The sequence below is a fragment of the Camarhynchus parvulus genome, chromosome 21 (assembly GCF_901933205.1).
Source record: "Camarhynchus parvulus chromosome 21, STF_HiC, whole genome shotgun sequence".
In the NCBI taxonomy this organism is placed as follows: domain Eukaryota; kingdom Metazoa; phylum Chordata; class Aves; order Passeriformes; family Thraupidae; genus Camarhynchus; species Camarhynchus parvulus.
The window spans coordinates 834,520-853,667 of record NC_044591.1 but is presented as its reverse complement, the minus strand read 5'-3'; the positions used below and the strand labels follow the sequence as shown (position 1 = coordinate 853,667).

At 57.6% G+C, this 19,148-nt stretch overlaps 2 protein-coding genes across 6 annotated transcripts in view; both read left to right on the top strand.

The window, feature by feature from the left end:
• ATP13A2 (ATPase cation transporting 13A2) overlaps window positions 1-3,384 on the top strand; it is a 31,296-nt gene extending 27,912 nt beyond the window's left edge. For all 3 annotated transcript variants that reach the window (XM_030963649.1, XM_030963646.1, XM_030963648.1), the window contains exons 26-29: window positions 564-787; window positions 1,448-1,599; window positions 2,254-2,426; window positions 2,535-3,384. In XM_030963649.1, the coding sequence (XP_030819509.1) occupies window positions 564-787; window positions 1,448-1,599; window positions 2,254-2,426; window positions 2,535-2,705 (720 nt within the window). In that variant the 3' untranslated portion in view covers window positions 2,706-3,384. The remainder of the gene's footprint in view (window positions 1-563; window positions 788-1,447; window positions 1,600-2,253; window positions 2,427-2,534) is intronic.
• Window positions 3,385-7,270: 3,886 nt separating this feature from the next.
• Window positions 7,271-17,399, top strand: MFAP2 (microfibril associated protein 2). 3 transcript variants are annotated; one of them, XM_030963696.1, is made up of 9 exons: window positions 7,271-7,430; window positions 12,230-12,311; window positions 14,651-14,738; window positions 15,594-15,620; window positions 15,707-15,793; window positions 16,275-16,316; window positions 16,486-16,573; window positions 16,672-16,745; window positions 17,160-17,399. In XM_030963696.1, the coding sequence occupies exons 2-9, from the start codon at window positions 12,275-12,277 to the stop codon at window positions 17,374-17,376; spliced, it is 660 nt and encodes a 219-aa protein (XP_030819556.1). In that variant the 5' UTR covers window positions 7,271-7,430; window positions 12,230-12,274; the 3' UTR covers window positions 17,377-17,399. The 3 variants fall into 3 exon arrangements, with proteins under 3 accessions (XP_030819556.1, XP_030819555.1, XP_030819557.1); XM_030963695.1 differs by lacking the exon at window positions 7,271-7,430 and adding an exon at window positions 7,476-7,538; XM_030963697.1 differs by lacking the exon at window positions 7,271-7,430 and adding an exon at window positions 7,476-7,538 and having other exon boundaries at window positions 14,651-14,734; window positions 15,591-15,620; window positions 17,160-17,390.
• Window positions 17,400-19,148: the final 1,749 nt, after the last annotated feature.

Below are 19,148 nucleotides of genomic sequence, written 5' to 3'. Positions count from 1 at the left end.
CTCCCCAGGGGCCACACTCAAAAATGAACCACAGCTCGCAGGTTTTCACACTTTTATCACTTTGGTCCATTTGCATATTGGGGGTTAAACCTCCAATTCCAGCTTCAGCTAATGAAGTCATTCACCCCAAGTTTGCTCCCCCAGCTCCCTTTTGTTTAATCTCTGGGGCCTGAGGCAGTGAGGTGTCCTTGAGTGCCAGGCCGGGAGAGGAATTGCTGTGTGTGCCCCAAACGGGAGAGCAGCAGCTGGCACTGCGTGTGGGGTTTGGAGTTCTGCACTAAAGAACTGCAGGGTTATATTACAAACTACAAACTGCAAATACAAATAATAAAAAATGTATTAAATGAATATAGGAAATCCTGAGGCAGTGAGGTGTCCTTGAGGAATTGGAGAGGAATTGCTGTGTCTGCCCAAAACGGGAGAACAGCAGCTCAGACTGTGTATGGAGTTTGGAGTTCTGCACTAAAGAACTGCAGGGTCACAACTACGTGGAAAATATAAAAGCTCAAACCCTGAGGCATCAGCCCCAGTGGTTCTGAGCCTGTCCCTTCCCTCCTCCGCAGATCAACACCAACCTGAGTGATTTCCAGTTCCTGTTCTTCGACCTGGTGATCACCACCACGGTGGCTGTGCTGATGGGGCGCACGGGGCCGGCGCCGGCGCTGGGCGTGCGGCGGCCGCAGGGAGCCCTGATCAGCGGGCTGGTGCTGGGCAGCCTCCTGCTGCAGACAGCCCTGCTCATCACCGTGCAGGTCCTCAGCTACTTCATCACCGTCTCACAGAGCTGGTGAGGGCCCCAGATCCGGGAATCGTGGGATTCGGGGCTGGAAAGGGTCATCGAGTTCAACTGCCAGGCGCTGTTTGCTGCTGAGCCCCAAGTGCCATGTCCACGGGGTTTTTGGGCACTTCCAGGGGTGGTGATTCCACCCTCCCCTGGACAGGCTGTTCCAGTGCTTTGCAGCCCTTCCCATGAGGAAGTCTTTCCCAATATCCCACCTGAACCTGCCCTGGTTTCCTGAGGGTTTGGTGATGGGCACAGCACTGAGATTGTGGCAGAGCCCAGGGTGTGTCCTGGGATTTGGGATCCGGCAGCAAACAGGGAACCATGGAATGTCCTCAGCTAAAAGGGATCATCCAGTCCAACTCCTGGCCCTGCCCTGACGCCCCAACAATCCCAGCCTGTCCTGGAGCTCTGGCAGCCCCAGGGCTGGGACCATTCCCTGGGCAGCCTGGGCAGTGCCAGCACCCTCTGGGGAAGAGCCTTTCCTGAGCTCCAGCCCAAACCCCCCTGGCCCAGCTCCCATTGCCAAGGGATCTATCCCTGGTCCCAGAGCAGAGGTTGGAGCTGCCCCTGCTCTTCCCAAAACTGTGACTGATGGAGAACGAGGGGTGGTGCCCGGCCCCCCTTGGCCTCTCTGCCCACCCTGTCCCCTGTCCCCCGGACCAGGTACGTCCCCCTGAACAGCACAGTGACAGCGCCCCAGAACCTGCCCAACTACGAGAACACCGTCCTGTTCTGTGTCACCGGCTTCCAGTACCTCATCCTGGCCGTGGCCATGTCCAAGGGCTACCCCTTCCGGGAGCCACTCTACACCAACGGTGAGGACACGGGGACACCCATGGGGCACCCAGGGGGACACCCAGGGGACACCCACAGGGCACCCATGGGGACACCCAGGGGGACACCCACGGGGCACCCAGGGGGACACCCACGGGGCACCCAGGGGGACACCCATGGGGCACCCATGGGGACACCCAGGGGGATACACAGGGAGACACAGGGACACGCACGGGGACATCCACAGGGCACCAATGGGGACAGCCAGGGGGACATCCATGGGACACCCAGAGGGACACCCACGGGACATCCATGAGACACCCATGGGGACACCGAGGGGGACACAGGGACACCCATGGGGGCACCCACGGGGACACCCACAGAGCACCCACAGGGACACCCACAGGGCACCCATGGGGACACTGAGGGAGATACAGGGACACCCATGGGGACACCCACAGGGCACCCACAAGGACACCCAGGGGAACACCCATGGAGCACCCACAAGGACACCCACGGGGACATCCATGGGACATCCATGAGACACCCACAGAGACACCCATAGGGGCACCCAGGGGGACACACAGGGACACGCATGGAGGCACCCACAGGACACCCACGGGACACCCACGGGGACACCGAGAGCCACCAGCCCTCCCTCCCCTGCCCCTCACCCCGCTCCCTCTCGCCCCCAGTGCTCTTCCTGCTCGTCCTCATCCTGCTCTTCGGCCTGATGATCTGGCTGACCCTGTACCCGCTGGGCTTCCCCAAATCCCTGCTGAAGCTCCAGCCCATCGAGGATTTCAATTTCAAGCTGCTCCTCTTGGGCATCGACGCCCTCAACTTCTTCGCTGCCTTCGTGCTGGAGGTGGGTCAGGGGGGCTTTGGGACAGGGCATCCCCCTGGAGCTTCCCCAGGTGGGCACGGGGCTCTCCTGTCCCCCCCCAACCCCGTTTCCCTCCTGCTCTGGCCCCAGACCGCCCTGGATCACGGCTTGCTCGGCTGCTTCCGAAGGCTGCGCCGGAAAAAAGCCTCCAAGAAGCTTTTCAAGAGGCTGGAGAAGGAGCTGAGCCAGCAGCAGCCGGCCTGGCCACCCCTGGACCAGCCCCTGTTCGCCACACCCAGGATGTCCCTGGCAGTGAGATAGCAGTGCCAGCTGTGCCTCTGCCCCAGCCCTCGGACTCTTCCTTAATTTATTGATCCCAGAAAAAGCAGGGATGCGGCGGGCAGGATCCCTCAGCGTCGCAGATGGGAATCCCATGGGCACGGTGATCCCATGGGCACGGTGATCCCATGGACACATGATCCCATGGACACGGTGATCACATGGACACGGTGATCCCATGCACACGGTGATCCCATGGACACATGATCCCAAGGACACGGTGATCCCATGGGCACGGTGATCCCATGGGCACAGTGATCCCATGGACACATGATCCCATGGGCACAGTGATCCCATGGACACATGATCCCACGGACACACTGATCCCACAGCCACACTGAGCCCACAGCCATGCTCATCCTGTGCCCACACTGAGCCCACAGCCACACTGATCCCATGGCCAGAGCGATCCCACAGCCCCACTGCTCCCATGGCCATGCTGATCCCATGGCCACACTAATCCTGTGGCCAGGCTGATCTCTGATCTCACAGCCCCACTGACCCTACAGCCATGCTGATCCTGTGCCCACACTGAGCCCACAGCCACACTGAGCCCACAGCCACGGTGACCCTGTGGGCACACTGATCCCACAGCCACTCTAATGCCATGGCCCCACTGATCCTGTGGCCAGACTGATCCCACAGCCCCACTGATCCCATGGCCACGCTGATCCCACCGCCAGCCATGCATTGATACCAGAGCCACACTGAGCCCACAGCCACAGTGATCCCATGGCCACGCTGATTCCATGGCCGCAGCCCAGAGGAGCGGGAGGTGGAGGAGGAACGGGCAAGAAGATCCAGAGGCAGGGGCCCACGGATCCGCATGGCTCTTCCTGCAGACTCCCACTCCCACAGCCCCCACTGGGCATCCCATGGCCTGCCCAGGCCACCAGGAAGGGGGTCCCTGATGTCCCCAGGCCGCCAAGAAGGGGGTCCCTGATGTCCCCAGGCCGCCAAGAAGGGGGTCCCTGATGTCCCGAGGCCACCAGGAAGGGGGTCCCTGATGTCCCGAGGCCGCCAAGAAGGGGGTCCCTGATGTCCCCAGGCCGCCAAGAAGGGGGTCCCTGATGTCCCCAGGCCGCCAAGAAGAGGGTCCCAGCATGGCTCTTCCAGAAGGGCTCCCGAGTCCCCAGCACCACCAGGAAGGGGGTCCCTGATGTCCCCAGTGCCGCCAAGAAGGGGGTCCCTGATGTCCCCAGCACCACCAGGAAGGGGGTCCCTGATGTCCCCAGGCTGCCAGGAAGGGGGTCCCTGATGTCCCCAGCACCCCCAGCTGTGTCACTGTGAAGCCCCCGTCCCCTCTAGATGTGTAGGGAGTTTACAGTCCCCGTTCCCAGCTTGCCGAGGCTGCTGCTCCATCCCCAGCGCCTGGGCCCCTTCTCCGCTCGGAATGCTTGGGGATGCGACCTCTGTAGCATTACAGACCCCACAAAGTCTCTATTTTTTAACTCTTCCCCGTCGGGGAGGCGACAGCGCCGCTCGCGGGTTCCGGACGGGGCTGTCACGGGTCTTGTCCAATAAATTAACACTTTATTTTCTTGGCTGCTCGTCCGTGCTGCCCGCTGGGGGTGGGTTTGGGGTGGCACGGGTGAGTGTCCCTTGGATGGATACTCAGAGGAGCAGGAGGAGGTTTCGGGGTCACCTCGTTCCCAGGCAGGCTGGGAAACACCCGGCTCGATGCTCGAAAGCAGCGCCTGAGCCAGGGATGACACCGCTGGGATTCCTGCAGCCCAAACTGGGCTGAGCAACCTCTCTCCAGCTGGAATTTCCTAGAAAATAACAATAATCGCTGGAAAAGCCCAGGTGTCCTGGCTGAGAGTCCGAAACCTCGCTCCTTCCACCGAGGAAAAGCCGAGGGAGGCAGAGACACCGCATCCCCGAGGGTCTGCGCTGCCCCGGCCCCTCCGGGGACTTTTCCAGCTGCCTCCCAGCATCCCGGGCTGCTTCCCGCAGGGATTCTCTTCCACCACGGAAAGTCTGAACCCCCTCCGAGCGCCGGCGGCGCCTCCCTGCCCTGGGGAGCTGGGATTAGCTCAGGAAATGAGGCACAAGCAGAGGTAAGAGGTTTCCTGATTTCCTGAAGGCCCGGCCAAGGCTGCGGTTGTTGTTAACCCAGCTTTCCCGAGCCTGGAAAATCCCTCCCCGCTCCGAGCCCTCGGCAGTTCTGCCCGCTCCTGGCAGCGGCCAGAGCAGAGGCACCCGGGAGCCGCTTCCTCTTGGAATTTCCGAGCGCTCCGGGGTGTTTTGGATGGGCCGGGAAGGTGTTCCCGGCCCCGGGGGTGGGAAAATTCATTTAATTATCCACAGGCAGCTCCTGCCCCTCGATAGAGCTGAACAGGGCTGGGATGGGGACAGGGCTGTGCTTGGGGGCTGGCAGAAGCTCGGTGGGAGCAGCTGAGGTGGTTTGGGGGTCCTCTGGGTGGTTTTAGGGATGCTTTGGGTGATTTTATACATCCTTCATCCTGGAAAATGAGGTGGTTTTGGGGATCCTTTGGGTGGTTTTGGGGTCCTTTGAGTGGTTTTGGGGTCCTTTGGGTGGCTTATCCATCCTTTAGCCTGGAAATTGAGATGGTTTGGGGCTCCTTTGTGTGGCTTATCCATCCTTTAGCCTGGAAATTAGGTGGTTTTGGGGTCCTCTGTGTGGTTTGGGGGTCCTTTGGGTGGCTTATCCATCCTTTAGCCTGGAAATTGAGATGGTTTTGGGGTCCTCTGTGTGGTTTCACCCATCCTTTATCCTGGCAACTGGAGTGGTTTTGGTGTCCTTTGGGTGGTTTTACCCATCATTAAGCCTGGAAATTGAGGTGATTTTGGGGTCCTTTGGGTGGGTTTTACCCATTCCTCAACCTGGAAATTGTGCTTTGGGATCCTTTGGGTGGCTTTACCCATCCTTCATCCTGGAAAATGAGGTGTTTTGGGGTCCTTTTGGGTGGTTTTACCCATCTTTTAACCTGGAAATTGAGGAATTTTGGGGTCCTTTGTGTGGTTTTACCCATCCTTCATCATGGAAATTGAGGTTATTTTGGGGATCCTTTGGGTGGTTTTACCTGTCCTTTAGCCTGGCAACTGAGGTGGTTTTGGGGTCCTTTGGGTGCTTTTACCCATTCCTCAGCCTGGAAACAGGAGTTTGGGGGTCCTTTGTGTGGTTTACCCACCCTTCATCCTGGACATCGAGGTGTTTTGGGGTCCTTTGGGTGGTTTTACCCATTCCTCAGCCTGGAAACTGAGGTGGTTTTGGCATCCTGTGGGTGGATTTTCCATCCTTCAGCCTGGAAAACCAGAGGAGAGGAGATAGGAGCACCATCCAGCCCCATCTTCCTCTCATCCTGCTCTGAAAATCCCTTTTTTCCCTGCATTTTGCAGCTCTCAGAGCCTGTCCCGGCGCTCAGCCCGCGGCACAATCCAGCGTGGGATTGCCGGGAATGCAATCCCACGGGAGAAAATCTCCCCTGCTCACCCCCATTCCCATCTCCAGAGACCTCCTCCCTCCGCCCCAGTGCCCTCCCTCTGCTCCTTTCCGGAGCTTTTCACCCCAAACCCGCAGGATTCACCCCCAGCTCTGGCTCTGTGTCCCTGTCGGGCTCGGGGGGTTTGGGATCATCCCGATCGCGCCGGGATCCTCCTCCAGGAGCGGGGAAAGGGGCCCACCGGGTGGGGAAAGTGGGATTTGGGTGAGCTGGGACCTTTTTCTGCCCCGTCTGGTGGGGAAAGCAGGATTTGGGTGATCTGGGACCTTTTCCAGCCCCATCTGATGGGGAAAGCGGGATTTGGGTGAGCTGGGACCTTTTCCCGCCCCGTTCCGGGTGGGGGAAACGGGATTTGGGTGATCTGGGACCTTTTCCAGCTCCATCCCGAGTGGGGAAAGCGGGATTTGGGTGAGCTGGGACCTTTTCCAGCCCCATCTGATGGGGAAAGCGGGATTTGGGTGAGCTGGGACCTTTTCCAGCCCCATCTGATGGGGAAAGCGGGATTTGGGTGAGCTGGGACCTTTTCCCGCCCCATCCCGGGTGGGGAAAGCGGGATTTGGGTGATCTGGGACCTTTTCCCGACCCATCCCGAGTGGGGAAAGCGGGATTTGGGTGATCTGGGACCTTTTCCAGCCCCATCTGATGGGGAAAGCGGGATTTGGGTGATTTGGGTCCTTTTCCCGCCCTGTCTGATGGGGAAAGCGGGATTTGGGTGATTTGGGACCTTTTCCCGCCCTGTCTGATGGGGAAAGCGGGATTTGGGTGATTTGGGACCTTTTCCAGCCCCGTCCCGGGACAAATCCCCCGCGGGGCCGCAGCATCCTCGCTGCTGGGGGGAATCAGAATCCACCCCTGGATCGGGAGCAGTGCTGTGATCCCAGGATCCCAGATTTTAGGATCCTGGGATTTTTTTTTCCCAAGAGCTGACGAGGCGGCAGAAAAATCCCCGGAGCTGCTCCTTCCATCCCTCCCTCCCTCTCCCTCCCTGCAGCCCCACAAACCCCGGATCCTCCCCCTCTTCGCTTTTCCATGGATTTAAAACTCATCCCGCAGGGGAAAAATCCCCAAAAACAACAATACAGCCGGTCCCCGGCGCCCCTGGCAGCGGTGCGATCTCACGGGTGGTTATTTGGGGTTATTTGTGGGGTTTTCCCGGCTTTCCCCCTCGCAGGCAGCGCGGGAGGAGGAAGGGGCCGGCTCAGGTGCGGCTTTAGGACCCAGCGGATCCCCCGTGCTGGAGGTAGGAGGTTTTTTGGGTTGTTTTTTTGGTTTTTTCTGACTCTCATTTCAAGAGTTTTGGGGAAGCGGAGAGAGGAGACCGAGGCGAGGGCAGAGCCGGCACTCACTGGTAAGGACCAGGCGAGGGAAACCCCCCACCCCCAATTCCCAGGAATTCCGCGGACCCCCCCCACAGCAACAAACGGGGCTGAACCCCCATTTTGGGGACTTTGTGAAGTCACCTTTAAAACTCCATCGGTTGAGAGCTTGGAAAAGTTGTTTTCAGCTTTTTAACCTCACAAAGCCAAACCCCCCTTGATTTTTGGGGGGCTGAAGGAACGGCAGCCGCGGGGGGGAGGGGGCCCTTCTGTGAGGCCTGACAGTTACTGGAGATTTTTAACCACTTCCAAAAAATCTAAAAATACTCCAAAGTCTGGAGGAAGCTGTGGGTTTGTTGTTTTTTTAGTTTTTTTTTTCTTTTCCATCCTGGAAAGAGATTGTAGAAAAGGGACCTTTTATTCCAATTTATTTCTGGGGGGACGGGCCCCTGAGGAAAAGGTGATGTGTGAAAACAGGGATGGGGGGTACCAAGTTCCTTACCTCTGGTCGGGGGCCAAAAAAATTGGAATCCTTTAATATTCCCTTTGTTCTCCCACTCTCTGGCAACGGGAGAGCTAAAAAAAAAAAAAGAAAGAAAGAAAGAAAAAAAAAAGGAAAAGAAAAGAAAGGAAAATGGGGGGGAAAAAAAGAAAAGCTGAGGGAGGGGGGAAAGGCTGGGGGAAGGTGGGGTTTAGCAGAATGAAAGGGACTGTGGTGTTCTTTCTCCGGGGCTGATTGTTCCCAGATGTGCAGTTGCAAAAACATCTGGCGCGGTCGGAGCCGCCGGACCCCTGCACGGAGGGAGCGGAGCCTGGGGAAGGGAAGGGGGAACAGCGGGGCCGGGGGGGACGGGGCTGGGGGCGGCTTCACCCCCTCCTCGGTGGCCCTGGGGAAGGAGCGATGTCGTGGGGATGTCGTGGGGACATCGTGGGGACGTCGGTGTCGCTCCGGGGTCTCCGTCGGGAGCAGCCGCTGGCGTCGCCATCGGGGCAGACGTGACCCGACTGTCCCCGTCCCGCGGCCAAACCCTGCGAGCTCCGGCCAAGACTGGGGGAAATTCAGGGAACTGGAGCTCGGGAGAAGCTGTGCAGGCTGGAAACGGGGCTGACAGGGAGGGCACTGCGGAGCCGTGTCCTTGGGAGAGTGGGAGGATGGCGGGGGATGGCTCCAGAGGGGGTGTCTGTACATCCATCCAGAGGTGGTGTCCGTCCCTCCATCCATCCATCCATCCACCATCCATCCATCCATCCTCCATCCATCCATCCATCCACCCCACCCCACCCCTCCATCCACCATCCCATCCATCCATCCACACATCACATCCATCCACACCACCTACCTCACAAACCTCTCTCCATCACATCCACCATCCACACCATCCATCCATCCATCATCCATCCATCCATCCATCCATCCATCCATCCATCATCCATCCATCATCCATCCATCCATCCATCCATCCATCCATCCATCCATCCATCCATCCATCCATCCATCCATCATCCATCCATCCATCATGCATCCATCCATCCATCCATCATCCATCCATCCATCCATCCATCCATCCATCCATCCATCCATCCATCCATCCATCCATCCATCCATCCATCCATCCATCCATCCATCCATCCATCCATCATCATCCATCCATCCATCCATCCATCATCTATCCATCCATCCATCCATCCATCCATCCATCCATCCATCCATCCATCCATCCATCATCATCCATCCATCCATCCATCCATCCATCCATCCATCCATCCATCCATCCATCCATCCATCATCCATCCATCCATCCATCCATCCATCCATCCATCCATCCATCCATCCATCCATCCATCCATCCATCCATCCATGTCTCCATCCCTCCCTGCCGGCACTGAACCTGGATGATTTGGATCCACAGGGTGGCAGCTCTGGTGTCCCACGGGATCCCAGCGCTGCAGAGCCAGCAGAGCTCGGGATGGGCACCCCCAGACCCGCCCCCAGCCCCAGGTGCTGTCCCGGACCCCAGCTCTGCCACCCTGGCAAAGCCTCCGGTCCCTTTAATCCCGGGACATTCCAGGGCGGTTCCTGGGCCGTGGGGAGCAGACAGAGCCTGTCCCACGGCGGCACAGCTGGGGCTGAGCGTGCTGATCCAGCCAGGCTGGGACCTGCTCCGTGGATTCCCAAAGCTGGGAAGGGTCTGGAGTCAGCACCGTCCAGCAGCTCCGGTCCTGGAATGGGGAGGAGGAGGAGGTTCCCATGGGATGAGCTCTGTGGGGAAGGGGCTGCAGGACGTGGTCCTGAGGGTGCTGTGATGGTGCTGGAGAGGACCTGGGGACCAGAGGGTGCCACAGGCCGGGTTTGGTGCAGGACAAGGGCCCTGGAAGGCGCCTTCAGTGCCTGGGGTGGCTGGGAAACGGGACTTTGGGGATGGAGAGGGATGGGATCCCTGGAGGATCCCACATTCTGGAGCAGGATAGGATCCCTGAAGGATCACAATCTCTGGATCTGGTGTGGAATGGGATCCCTGGAGGATCCCAAATTCTGGTGCAGGATGGGATTCCTGGAGGATCCCACACTGGGGCTGGTGCAGGGTGTGATCCCTGGAGGATCCCACACTCTGGAGCTAGATGGGATTCCTGGAAGGTGTAGGATGTGATCCCTGAAGGATCCCACACTAGGTCTGGTGTGGGATGGGATCCCTGGAAGATCCCACACTCTGAATCTAGTGTGGGATGGAATCCCTGGAAGGTGCAGGATGGGATCTCTGGAGGATCCCCCATTCTGGTGCAGGATCTGATCCCTGGAGGATCCCACCCTCCAGAGCCGCTCTGGCCGATCCCACTGACCCTTCCCGGGTGTTGTGGGGCTGGAGCCGCGTTCCCGCCCCCGGGATCTGGGCTGGGAAACTTTCCCGGCACGGGGGGTTGATGTGGCTGATGTTCCCGCTCCGCAGGGATGAGATTCCAAAGGGCTCCTCTCCCCCGTGCCTCAGTTTCCCTGCTCCGGCAGCAGAGCCGGGAGAGCCCGGGGAGGATCCCCCCACCCGAGTACCAGGAATACCGGCGGGATTCATCCTCAAACCCCTTCCCCTGGATTTCAGAGGAGTTTTGGGGGAGAATTTATCTTTTTCCCTCGGTTTTCCCCCTGGAGCTGGCCGGGGATGGGGGAAGGGCGGCCGGCATTCCTGGCGGCTCCCGGCCTTGGCCCCTCGTCCCGCCGGGAGCAGCGGGCTTGGAAAACGCCGGGAAGCGCCCGAGGCCGCCAAACCCCACGGGATTCCTCTCAAAATCCGGAATTTTCTCCCCAAATCCCCACGTTCCTTTGGATTTAGGGGACACCCGAGCAAATGCAGCAACGCCCCGAAACAATTCCTCACCCAAGGAATTGGAAACCTCGGGAAAGGAGCCCCAAATTTCCACTCCGGGAGTGATGCGGGGAATGATCCCGGGAGTGATCCCAGATCCTGGGAGTGATCCCGAGAGTGATCTCGACATCCCGGAGTGATCCTGGAAGCAATCCCAGCATCTTGGGAATGATCCTGTCAGTGATTATCCCGACATCCCCGGAATTATCCTGACATCCCAGGAATTACCCAGATCCTGGCAGCAATCCCAACTCCCCAGGAGGGATCCCAACATCCCAGGAATGATCCTGGCAGTGATCATTCCGACATCCCAGGAATTACCCCGACATCCCAGGAATGATCCCGGGGGCGATCCCACAATCCCTGCGGGATTTCTCCTCCCTGCTCAGCCCGCAGGACATTCCGGGATTTGGTCCTTGCAAATCCCCTGGGAATGGGCGGGAAGCATTTTTGGGGGAATTTCTTCATTTCTGAGGACTGGGAGGGGGAGGATGTTTTTGAAGCCAGCTCCCGGGGACACCCGGGATGGGCCAGTGTCCCTGAGTGTCCCTGCCTGTCCCTGCCTGTCCCTGAGTGGCCCTGAGTGTCCCTGCCTGTCCCTGTCTATCCCTGCCTGTCCCTGTGTGTCCCTGAGTGTCCCTGAGTGTCCCTGAGTGTCTCTGCCTGTCCCTGCCTGTCCCTGCCTGTCCCTGTGTGTCCCTGCCTGTCCCTGCCTGTCCCTGCCTGTCCCTGTGTGTCCCTGAGTGTCTCTGCCTGTCCCTGCCTGTCCCTGCCTGTCCCTGTGTGTCCCTGCCTGTCCCTGCCTGTCCCTGAGTGTCCCTGCGTGTCCCTGCCTATCCCTGCCTGCCCCTGTGTGTCCCTGAGTGTCCCTGTGTGTCCCTGCCTGTCCCCGCCTATCCCTGCGTGTCCCTGCCTATCCCTGCCTTTCCCTGCCTGTCCCTGAGTGGCCCTGAGTGTCCCTGCCTGTCCCTGAGTGTCCCTGCCTGTCCCTGCTTGTCCCTGCCTGTCCCTGCCTGTCCCTGAGTGTCCCTGCCTGTCCCTGAGTGTCCCTGCGTGTCTCTGTGTGTCCCTGCCTGTCCCTGCCTGTCCCTGCCTGTCCCTGCCTGTCCCTGTGTGTCCCTGCCTGTCCCTGCCTGTCCCTGCCTGTCCCTGCCTGTCCCTGTGTGTCCCTGTGTGTCCCTGCCTGTCCCTGTGTGTCCCTGCCTGTCCCTGCCTGTCCCTGCCTGTCCCTGTGTGTCCCTGTGTGTCCCTGCCTGTCCCTGTGTGTCCCTGCCTGTCCCTGTCCCTGAGTGTCCCTGCCTGTCCCTGCCTGTCCCTGCCTGTCCCTGCCTGTCCCCTCCCTCTCAATTCCCTCTGTTCGCCCCCAGACTCCTCCCGGCCGCGCTCCCGCCCTTTCCCGTGGTTCCAGCAGGATGAGAGCGGCGGAGCTCCTGCTGCTGTGTCTGCCAGGTGAGCGTGCCCAGCCCCAGGTGCCACCCCAACCCCCAGCACCGTTTGGATCATCCCAATCCACATTTTCTAGCTCCGCTTTTACAGATTCCCCTCATTTTTAAGCCATAGAACACAACTGGAGGGTCCAAACTCTCATTTTCAGGAGCTAAACCCCATTTCTAGCAACAAAAAAATCTCATTTTTTTGTGCCCCCAAGCCTCATTTTTGCATCCCAAAACTTCATTTTTATGTTCCAAATCCTAATTTTTAGGTCCCAAACCCTCATTTTTGTGTCCCAAACCCGCATTTTTGTGTCCCAAACCCTCATTTTTATGTCCCAAAACCTCATTTTAACATCCCTAAACCTCAGTTTTAAGTCCCAAATCTTCACTTTTGGATCTCACATCTCTGATTCTGTGGTTGAAAAACCTCATTTTTTGTGGTGCAAATCCTCATTTCTAAGTCCCAAGTGACCTTTTGGAGGTTTAAATGTTCGTCTGAATGCCCAAAATCTCATTTTTAAGGCCCAAAGTTTGGTTTTGGGAGTCCAAAGTCTCTGATTTAGAGGCCAAAGTTTTGTTTATGGACCCAAATAGTCAATGTTTTGGCCCAAAGCCTCATTTTTACCTTCCAGAACCTCATTCTGGGGATTGAAGCCTCCAAAAATGCATTTTTAGGGATTCCAATCCCCTCCTGAGATTCCAATCCCTTCCTGGGGATTCCAATCCCTTCCTGGGATTCCAACCCTTCCTGGGATTCTGGTCCCTTTCTGGGAATTCTGATCCCTTCCCAGGAATTCCAATCCCTTCCTGGGGATTCCAATCCCTTCCTTAAATTCCAATCCTTTCTGGGATTCCAGTCCCTTCCCAGAGATTCCAATTCTTTCCTAGGGATTCTGGTGCCTTCCCAGGGATTCCAATCCCTTCCTGAGATTCCAATTCCTTCACTAGGATTCTGGTCCCTTCCCGGGAATTCCAATCCCTTCCCGGGAATTCCAATCCCTTCCCAGGAATCCCAATCCCTTCCAGGGATTCCAATCCCTTCCCAGGGATTCCCATCCCTTCCCAGGAATTCCAATCCCTTCCCGGGATTCTGGTCCCTTCCCGAGGTTCCAGTCCTTTCCCAGGATTCCAATCCCTTCCTGGGGATTCCAATCCTTTCCTGGGGATTCCAAACCCTTCCCAAGGATTCTGGTCCCTTTCCGGGAATTTTGATCCCTTCCCAGGAATTCCAGTCCCTTCCTGGGGATTCCAATCCCTTCCCGAGGATTCCGGTCCCTTCACAGGGTTTCCCATCCCCTTCTGGATTCCAATCCTTTCCCAGGGATTCCAATCCCTTCCAGGGGATTCTGGTCCTTTCCCAAGATTCCATTCCCTTCCCAGGGATTCCATTCCCTTCCCAGGGATTCCGATCCCTTCCCAGGGATCCCCATCCTTTCCCATGGATTCCAATCCCTTCCCAGATTCCAATCCTTTCCTGGGTATTCCAATCCCTTCCCGGAGTTTCCCATCCCTTCCCAGGAATTCTGATCCCTTTCCGGATTCCAATCCCTTCCTGGGAATCCCAATCCCTTCCCGGGAATCCCAATCCCTGGGTGGGAGCAGGGATCAGGCTGGGGGTGTCCATGGGAACCCCAAATCTGGGCAGGGGGTGTCTGTGGGACTGGGGGGATGGTGGGAGCAGGGAACCCCAAATCCTTGGGCTGGAGGTGTCTGTTGGAATCCCAGATCCTGAGTTTGGGGTGTCCATGGGAACCCCAGGCCCAGTTTGGGGTGTCCATGGGAATCCCAGACCCCGGTTTGGGGTGTCCATGGGAATCCCATGGATCCATGGGAATCCCAGGCCCGGTTTGGGGTGTCCATGGGAATCCCAGATCCTGGGTTGGGGTGTCCATGGGAACCCCAGACCCCAGTTTGGGGTGTCCATGGGAATCCCAGACCCAGTTTGGGGTGTCCATGGGAATCCCAGACCCTGGCTTGGGGTGTCCATGGGAATCCCAGATCCCGGTTTGGGGTGTCCATGGGAACCCCAGGCCCAGTTTGGGGTGTCCATGGGAATCCCAGATCCCGGTTTGGGGTGTCCATGGGAACCCCAGGCCCAGTTTGGGGTGTCCATGGGAACCCCAGCCCGGTTGGGGTGCCGGGAATCCCGGTTTGGGGTGTCCATGGGAACCCCAGGCCCGGTTTGGGGTGTCCATGGGAATCCCAGATCCCGGTTTGGGGTGTCCATGGGAATCTCAGACCCGGTTTGGGGTGTCCATGGGAATCCCAGATCCCGGTTTGGGGTGTCCATGGGAACCCCAGGCCCAGGTTGGGCTGTTGTGCCCCCGCTGGCGCTGACCCCGCCCTGTCCCGCAGCGCTCCTGGTGCAGGGACAGTTCAGCCGCTTCGAGGGCATCACCTACCCCGAGCCCGTCCAGTACTCCCAGTACGACCAGCAAGGCAGGTGAGAGCCCGCCTGGGACGGGCCGCCCCTTCTGTCCCTGTCCCGGACAGACAGACAGACACCCACCTGATCCGGACAGACAGACACCCATCCCTCTGATCCGGACAGACAGACAGACACCCACCTGATCCGGACAGACAGACACACATCCCTCTGATCCGGACAGACAGACAGACACCCACCTGATCCGGACAGACAGACATCCACCCCTCTGATTCGGACAGACAGACACCCACCCCTCTGATCCCTCCTTCTCGTGCTCCATCCTTTTCCTCCACCCCTGGAATTCTCAACCTTCCCAGCTCCTCCCTCTGCTCTCACTGGCAATTCCTTATTAACCCTTTATCGAACACTTTATTAAACCTTTATCCAATTCCTTGTTAAACCTTTATCCAATTATTTATTAACCCTTTATCCAATTACTTATTAAACCTTTATCAATTCCTCATTAACCCTTTATCCAATTCCTTTTTAAACCTTAATACTTTATTAACCCTTTATCCAATTCTTTATTAAACATCTATCCAATTCTTTATTTCCCTTTATCCAATTCTTCATTAACCCTTTATCTAATACTTTATTAACCCTTTATCCAATTATTTCTTAACCCTTTTTCCAATTCTTTATTAAACCTTTATCCAATTATTTATTAAACATTTATCCAATTATTTTTTGAACCTTCATCCATCCCCAATCCCCACCTGTGGGAAGTGGCCCAGGCTCATCCCTGGGGGGGCTGGAGGAGTTTTCCCGGCCCACCAGGGAATTCCAGGGATCTCATTTCCCACCCCCAGTCCCCACGGGATGAGCTCTCTCCCCAGACCCTCGCTCAGCCCGTTTCTGTTTTATCCCCAGAAATTCAGGATTACTACGACTACCACGGTGAGTGTTTCCCTCTGGGATACTGGGGATGGGGGATCAGGGTTTGGGGATTTGGGGGTGTCCCTGCACGGGGTCTCTCCCTGCAGATGTCACCCCCCGAGCCCCGGAGGAGCAGTTCCGGTACCAATCCCAGCAGCAATCCCAGCAGGAAACTGTGCCAGCCCCGACCCCAGGTGGGTGACAGCCCCCAGGGTGGGTGACAGCCCCCCAAGCCCCCCAGTCCCGGGTCTCTGTGTCCCTTCCCTGCCCCCCCAACCCAGCTGTGCCCTCCCAGAGCAGCCGCTGGGTGCCAAGGGTGCCCCAGCCCTAAAATCCGGGGAAGGGGCAGGGAGATGCTTCTGCCCCATCCTGAAATTCCCTCTCCTGTCCTCCTGTCCCCCTGTCCCCTTGTACCGCTGTCCCCCTGTCCCCTGTCCCCTGTCCCCCTGTCCCCCTGTCCCCTTGTCCCTGTTCCCCGTCCCCCTGTCCCCTTGTCCCCCTGTCCCCCTGTCCCCCTGCCCCCGTCCTTGTCCCTGTTCCCTGTCCCCCTGTCCCCTTGTCCCCCTGTCCCCTTGTCCCCCTGTCCCCCTGTCCCCTGCCCCCCGTCCCTGTTCCCTGTCCCGCTGTCCCTCTGTCCCTCTGTCCCCTGTCCCTCTGTCCCTCTGTCCCCCTCAGCTGCGGTGCCCGAGACGGAGCCCACGGAGCCGGGACCGCTCGGTGAGTGCCGATCCCATTCCCGTTCCCTGTGCCGGGGTCCGACCGTTCCCGCCCGGATCCGGGCTGTGCCACCGGGGGGGGACAGCCAGGGCGGGGGGAGGCGACAATCGGGGCGGGGGGAGGCGACAATCGGGACGGGGGGAGGAATTGCCGGTTCCGCTGCCCGCAGACTGCCGGGAGGAGCAGTACCCCTGCACCCGGCTCTACTCCGTGCACAAGCCCTGCAAGCAGTGCCTGAACGAGATCTGCTTCTACAGGTGCGTGAGGGAGGGAAAACATCCCCGATCCCTCTGATCCGGGGTTTTGGGAACCCTTCCGCTTTACATCCCCATCCTTTCTATCCCAACATTTCCAGCCTCCGCCGGGTTTATGTCATCAACAAGGAGATCTGCGTCCGCACCGTGTGCGCCCACGAGGAGCTGCTGCGAGGTGAGCGAGAAACCGGGACCGGCCCCATCCCAATCCCAATCCCAATCCCAATCCCAATCCCAATCCCGGTTTTCCCCGTAATTCCGGGGAGGGAAAATCTGGTGAGCGAGAAACCGGGAGCGAGAAAATCCGGTGAGCGAGAAGCCGGGACCGCCCCCATCCCAAATCACGATTTTCCCCCGGAATTCCGGGTAGGGAAAATCCCGCGGACCCCCGCAGCAGAGCGGGGTCGCACTGTTCGGTGGGGCCGGGGTGTGCCCCGATGGGACGGGGGTCCCTCACTGCTCCCAAAGCCCCCGAGACCCCCGAGCAGAGCGGGGTCGCGCTGTGCGGCGGGGCTGGGCTGCGGGGCTTCCCTCGCTGCTCTCCCGGAGTTTTCCCGATTATCCCGGGATAATCCCTCTCTCCCCGCAGCCGACCTGTGCCGGGACAAGTTCTCCAAGTGCGGGGTGATGGCCACGAGCGGCCTGTGCCAGACCGTGGGCGCGTCCTGCGCCCGCAGCTGCGGCGGCTGCTGAGCCCCGGCCCCGCTCCGGCCCCGCTCCGGCCCCGCCCCGCGCCGCCGCGGCTCCCGTGCATGAAACGAGCAGCTCCCCGAAACCCCGGGATTCCCTTTTCTTTGTGCACATAATAATTAAATCGGGGGTTGTTATTGCTGTGCCTTTCTCTGTTGCCGAGGGGAGAACGGGGGAGATCCCCCCCCCCTTTCCTTCCTTTTTCGTTTTTACCCGCCCCCTGGGGTAAAATCGCTCCTATTTTGGGGTTTCTGTCTTCCTTTGGGGTTTCACTTTTGAGCTCCTGGCTCCTTCCTTTGGGGTTATTCCCGACTTTTGGGTTCCCGGCTCCTTCCTTTGGGGTTATTCCAAATTTCTGGGCTCCTATCTCCTTCCTTTGGGATTATTCCCAATTTCTGGGCTCCTGGCTCCTTCCTTTGGGGTTATTCCCGATTTTTGAGCTCCCGGCTCCTTCCTTTGGGGTTATTCCGAATTTCTGGGTTCCCGGCTCATTCCTTTGGGATTATTCCAAATTTTTGGGCTCCTGGCTCCTTCCTTTGGGGTTATTCCTGATTTCTGGGTTCCCGTCTCCATCCTTTGGGATTATTCCCAATTTCTGGGCTCCCAGCTCCTTCCTTTGGGGTTGTTCCCGATTTTGGGGCGGATTCTGACAATTTGAACAACTCCCGGTGCTGCACACAAGGTGTAGGATGATTTGGGGTGTTTAGGGGGCTTTGGGGTGTAAAATGGTCGATTTTGGGGTGGCGGTTAGGGGATTTGGGGCAGTTCCTATAGGAAGATGCACAGTAGGGAAATGTTCGGGGTAAGGTCTGGGTCACATACAGACAATAAAGGGGTTTGGGCTGGGTTTGGGGCCGGCTTTGGGGTGTTGCCCAGTTCCCCTATAGAAGGGTGGTGGGTAGAGTCTCACAGTGAATTTCCCCTCTATAGGATTAATTACTCCTCTGTAAGGTGAATTTCCCCTCTATAGGGTGAATTTTTTATCTATAGGGTGAATCTCCCCTCTATAGGATGAATTTTTCATCTATAGGGTGCATTTCCCCTCTATAGGGTGAATTTCCCCCCAGAGCTTCTCTCTCATCTATAGGGTGCAGCTTTATCCTCATCATTATTTGCTGTTTATTACGATCTTTTATCCTTTACTCTTCATTATTAATTATCATTATTGGGTTTTAATTATTGCTTATTTCTATTTATTGTTCATTATTCTTATTATTCATTATTATTTAGGGACCTCATTCAACCCAACCCAAATTTGGGCATTCCCAAAATGCCAAATTCCCCCCCAAAAAAATCCCTCAGAACTCCCAGTTTGGATTTTTCACGTTTATTCCAGCTGGGACTGTGGAGGGGTAAGAGCCACCACCTCCCTTCCCATGGCTTTCCCACCCTCGGGAGCACCAGTAAAAACCCCCATTCCCAAAAAATTCCATATAAAAACCCTGCTAGTTCCTAAAAAAAATCCTTCAAAAACACAAATCCAGGGAGTTTTTTGTTAGAAAAAGGGGAAAAATTAGGATGGGGTGAGGGCGGGGCTTGGAAGGCTGGAGGGGAATAAATCAGTTGGGTCTTCTGGGGCTAAAACAAGGGAATATTCCCCATTTTTCCATTAAAAACTGCAACAGGAAAATGAGTAAACCATCCATGAGGTCCCAGATTGTATCAAAAATAGACAAATTTGGTCAGCTGGTGGGAAAAGTGCAGCTTTTTCCTGGAGAAAAGGGAATGAGGAGACAAAAATCGCTGTGGGATTGGAGCACAGGGATGGGGCTGGATCCCCCTCACCCCTGAGCGGAGCTGCTGTGGATTTGGGGATCAGGGATGGATCCTCCCATGCCGGAGCTGTGCCGGTCCCTGCGGATGTCCCGGAATTCCTGGAATTCCCTAA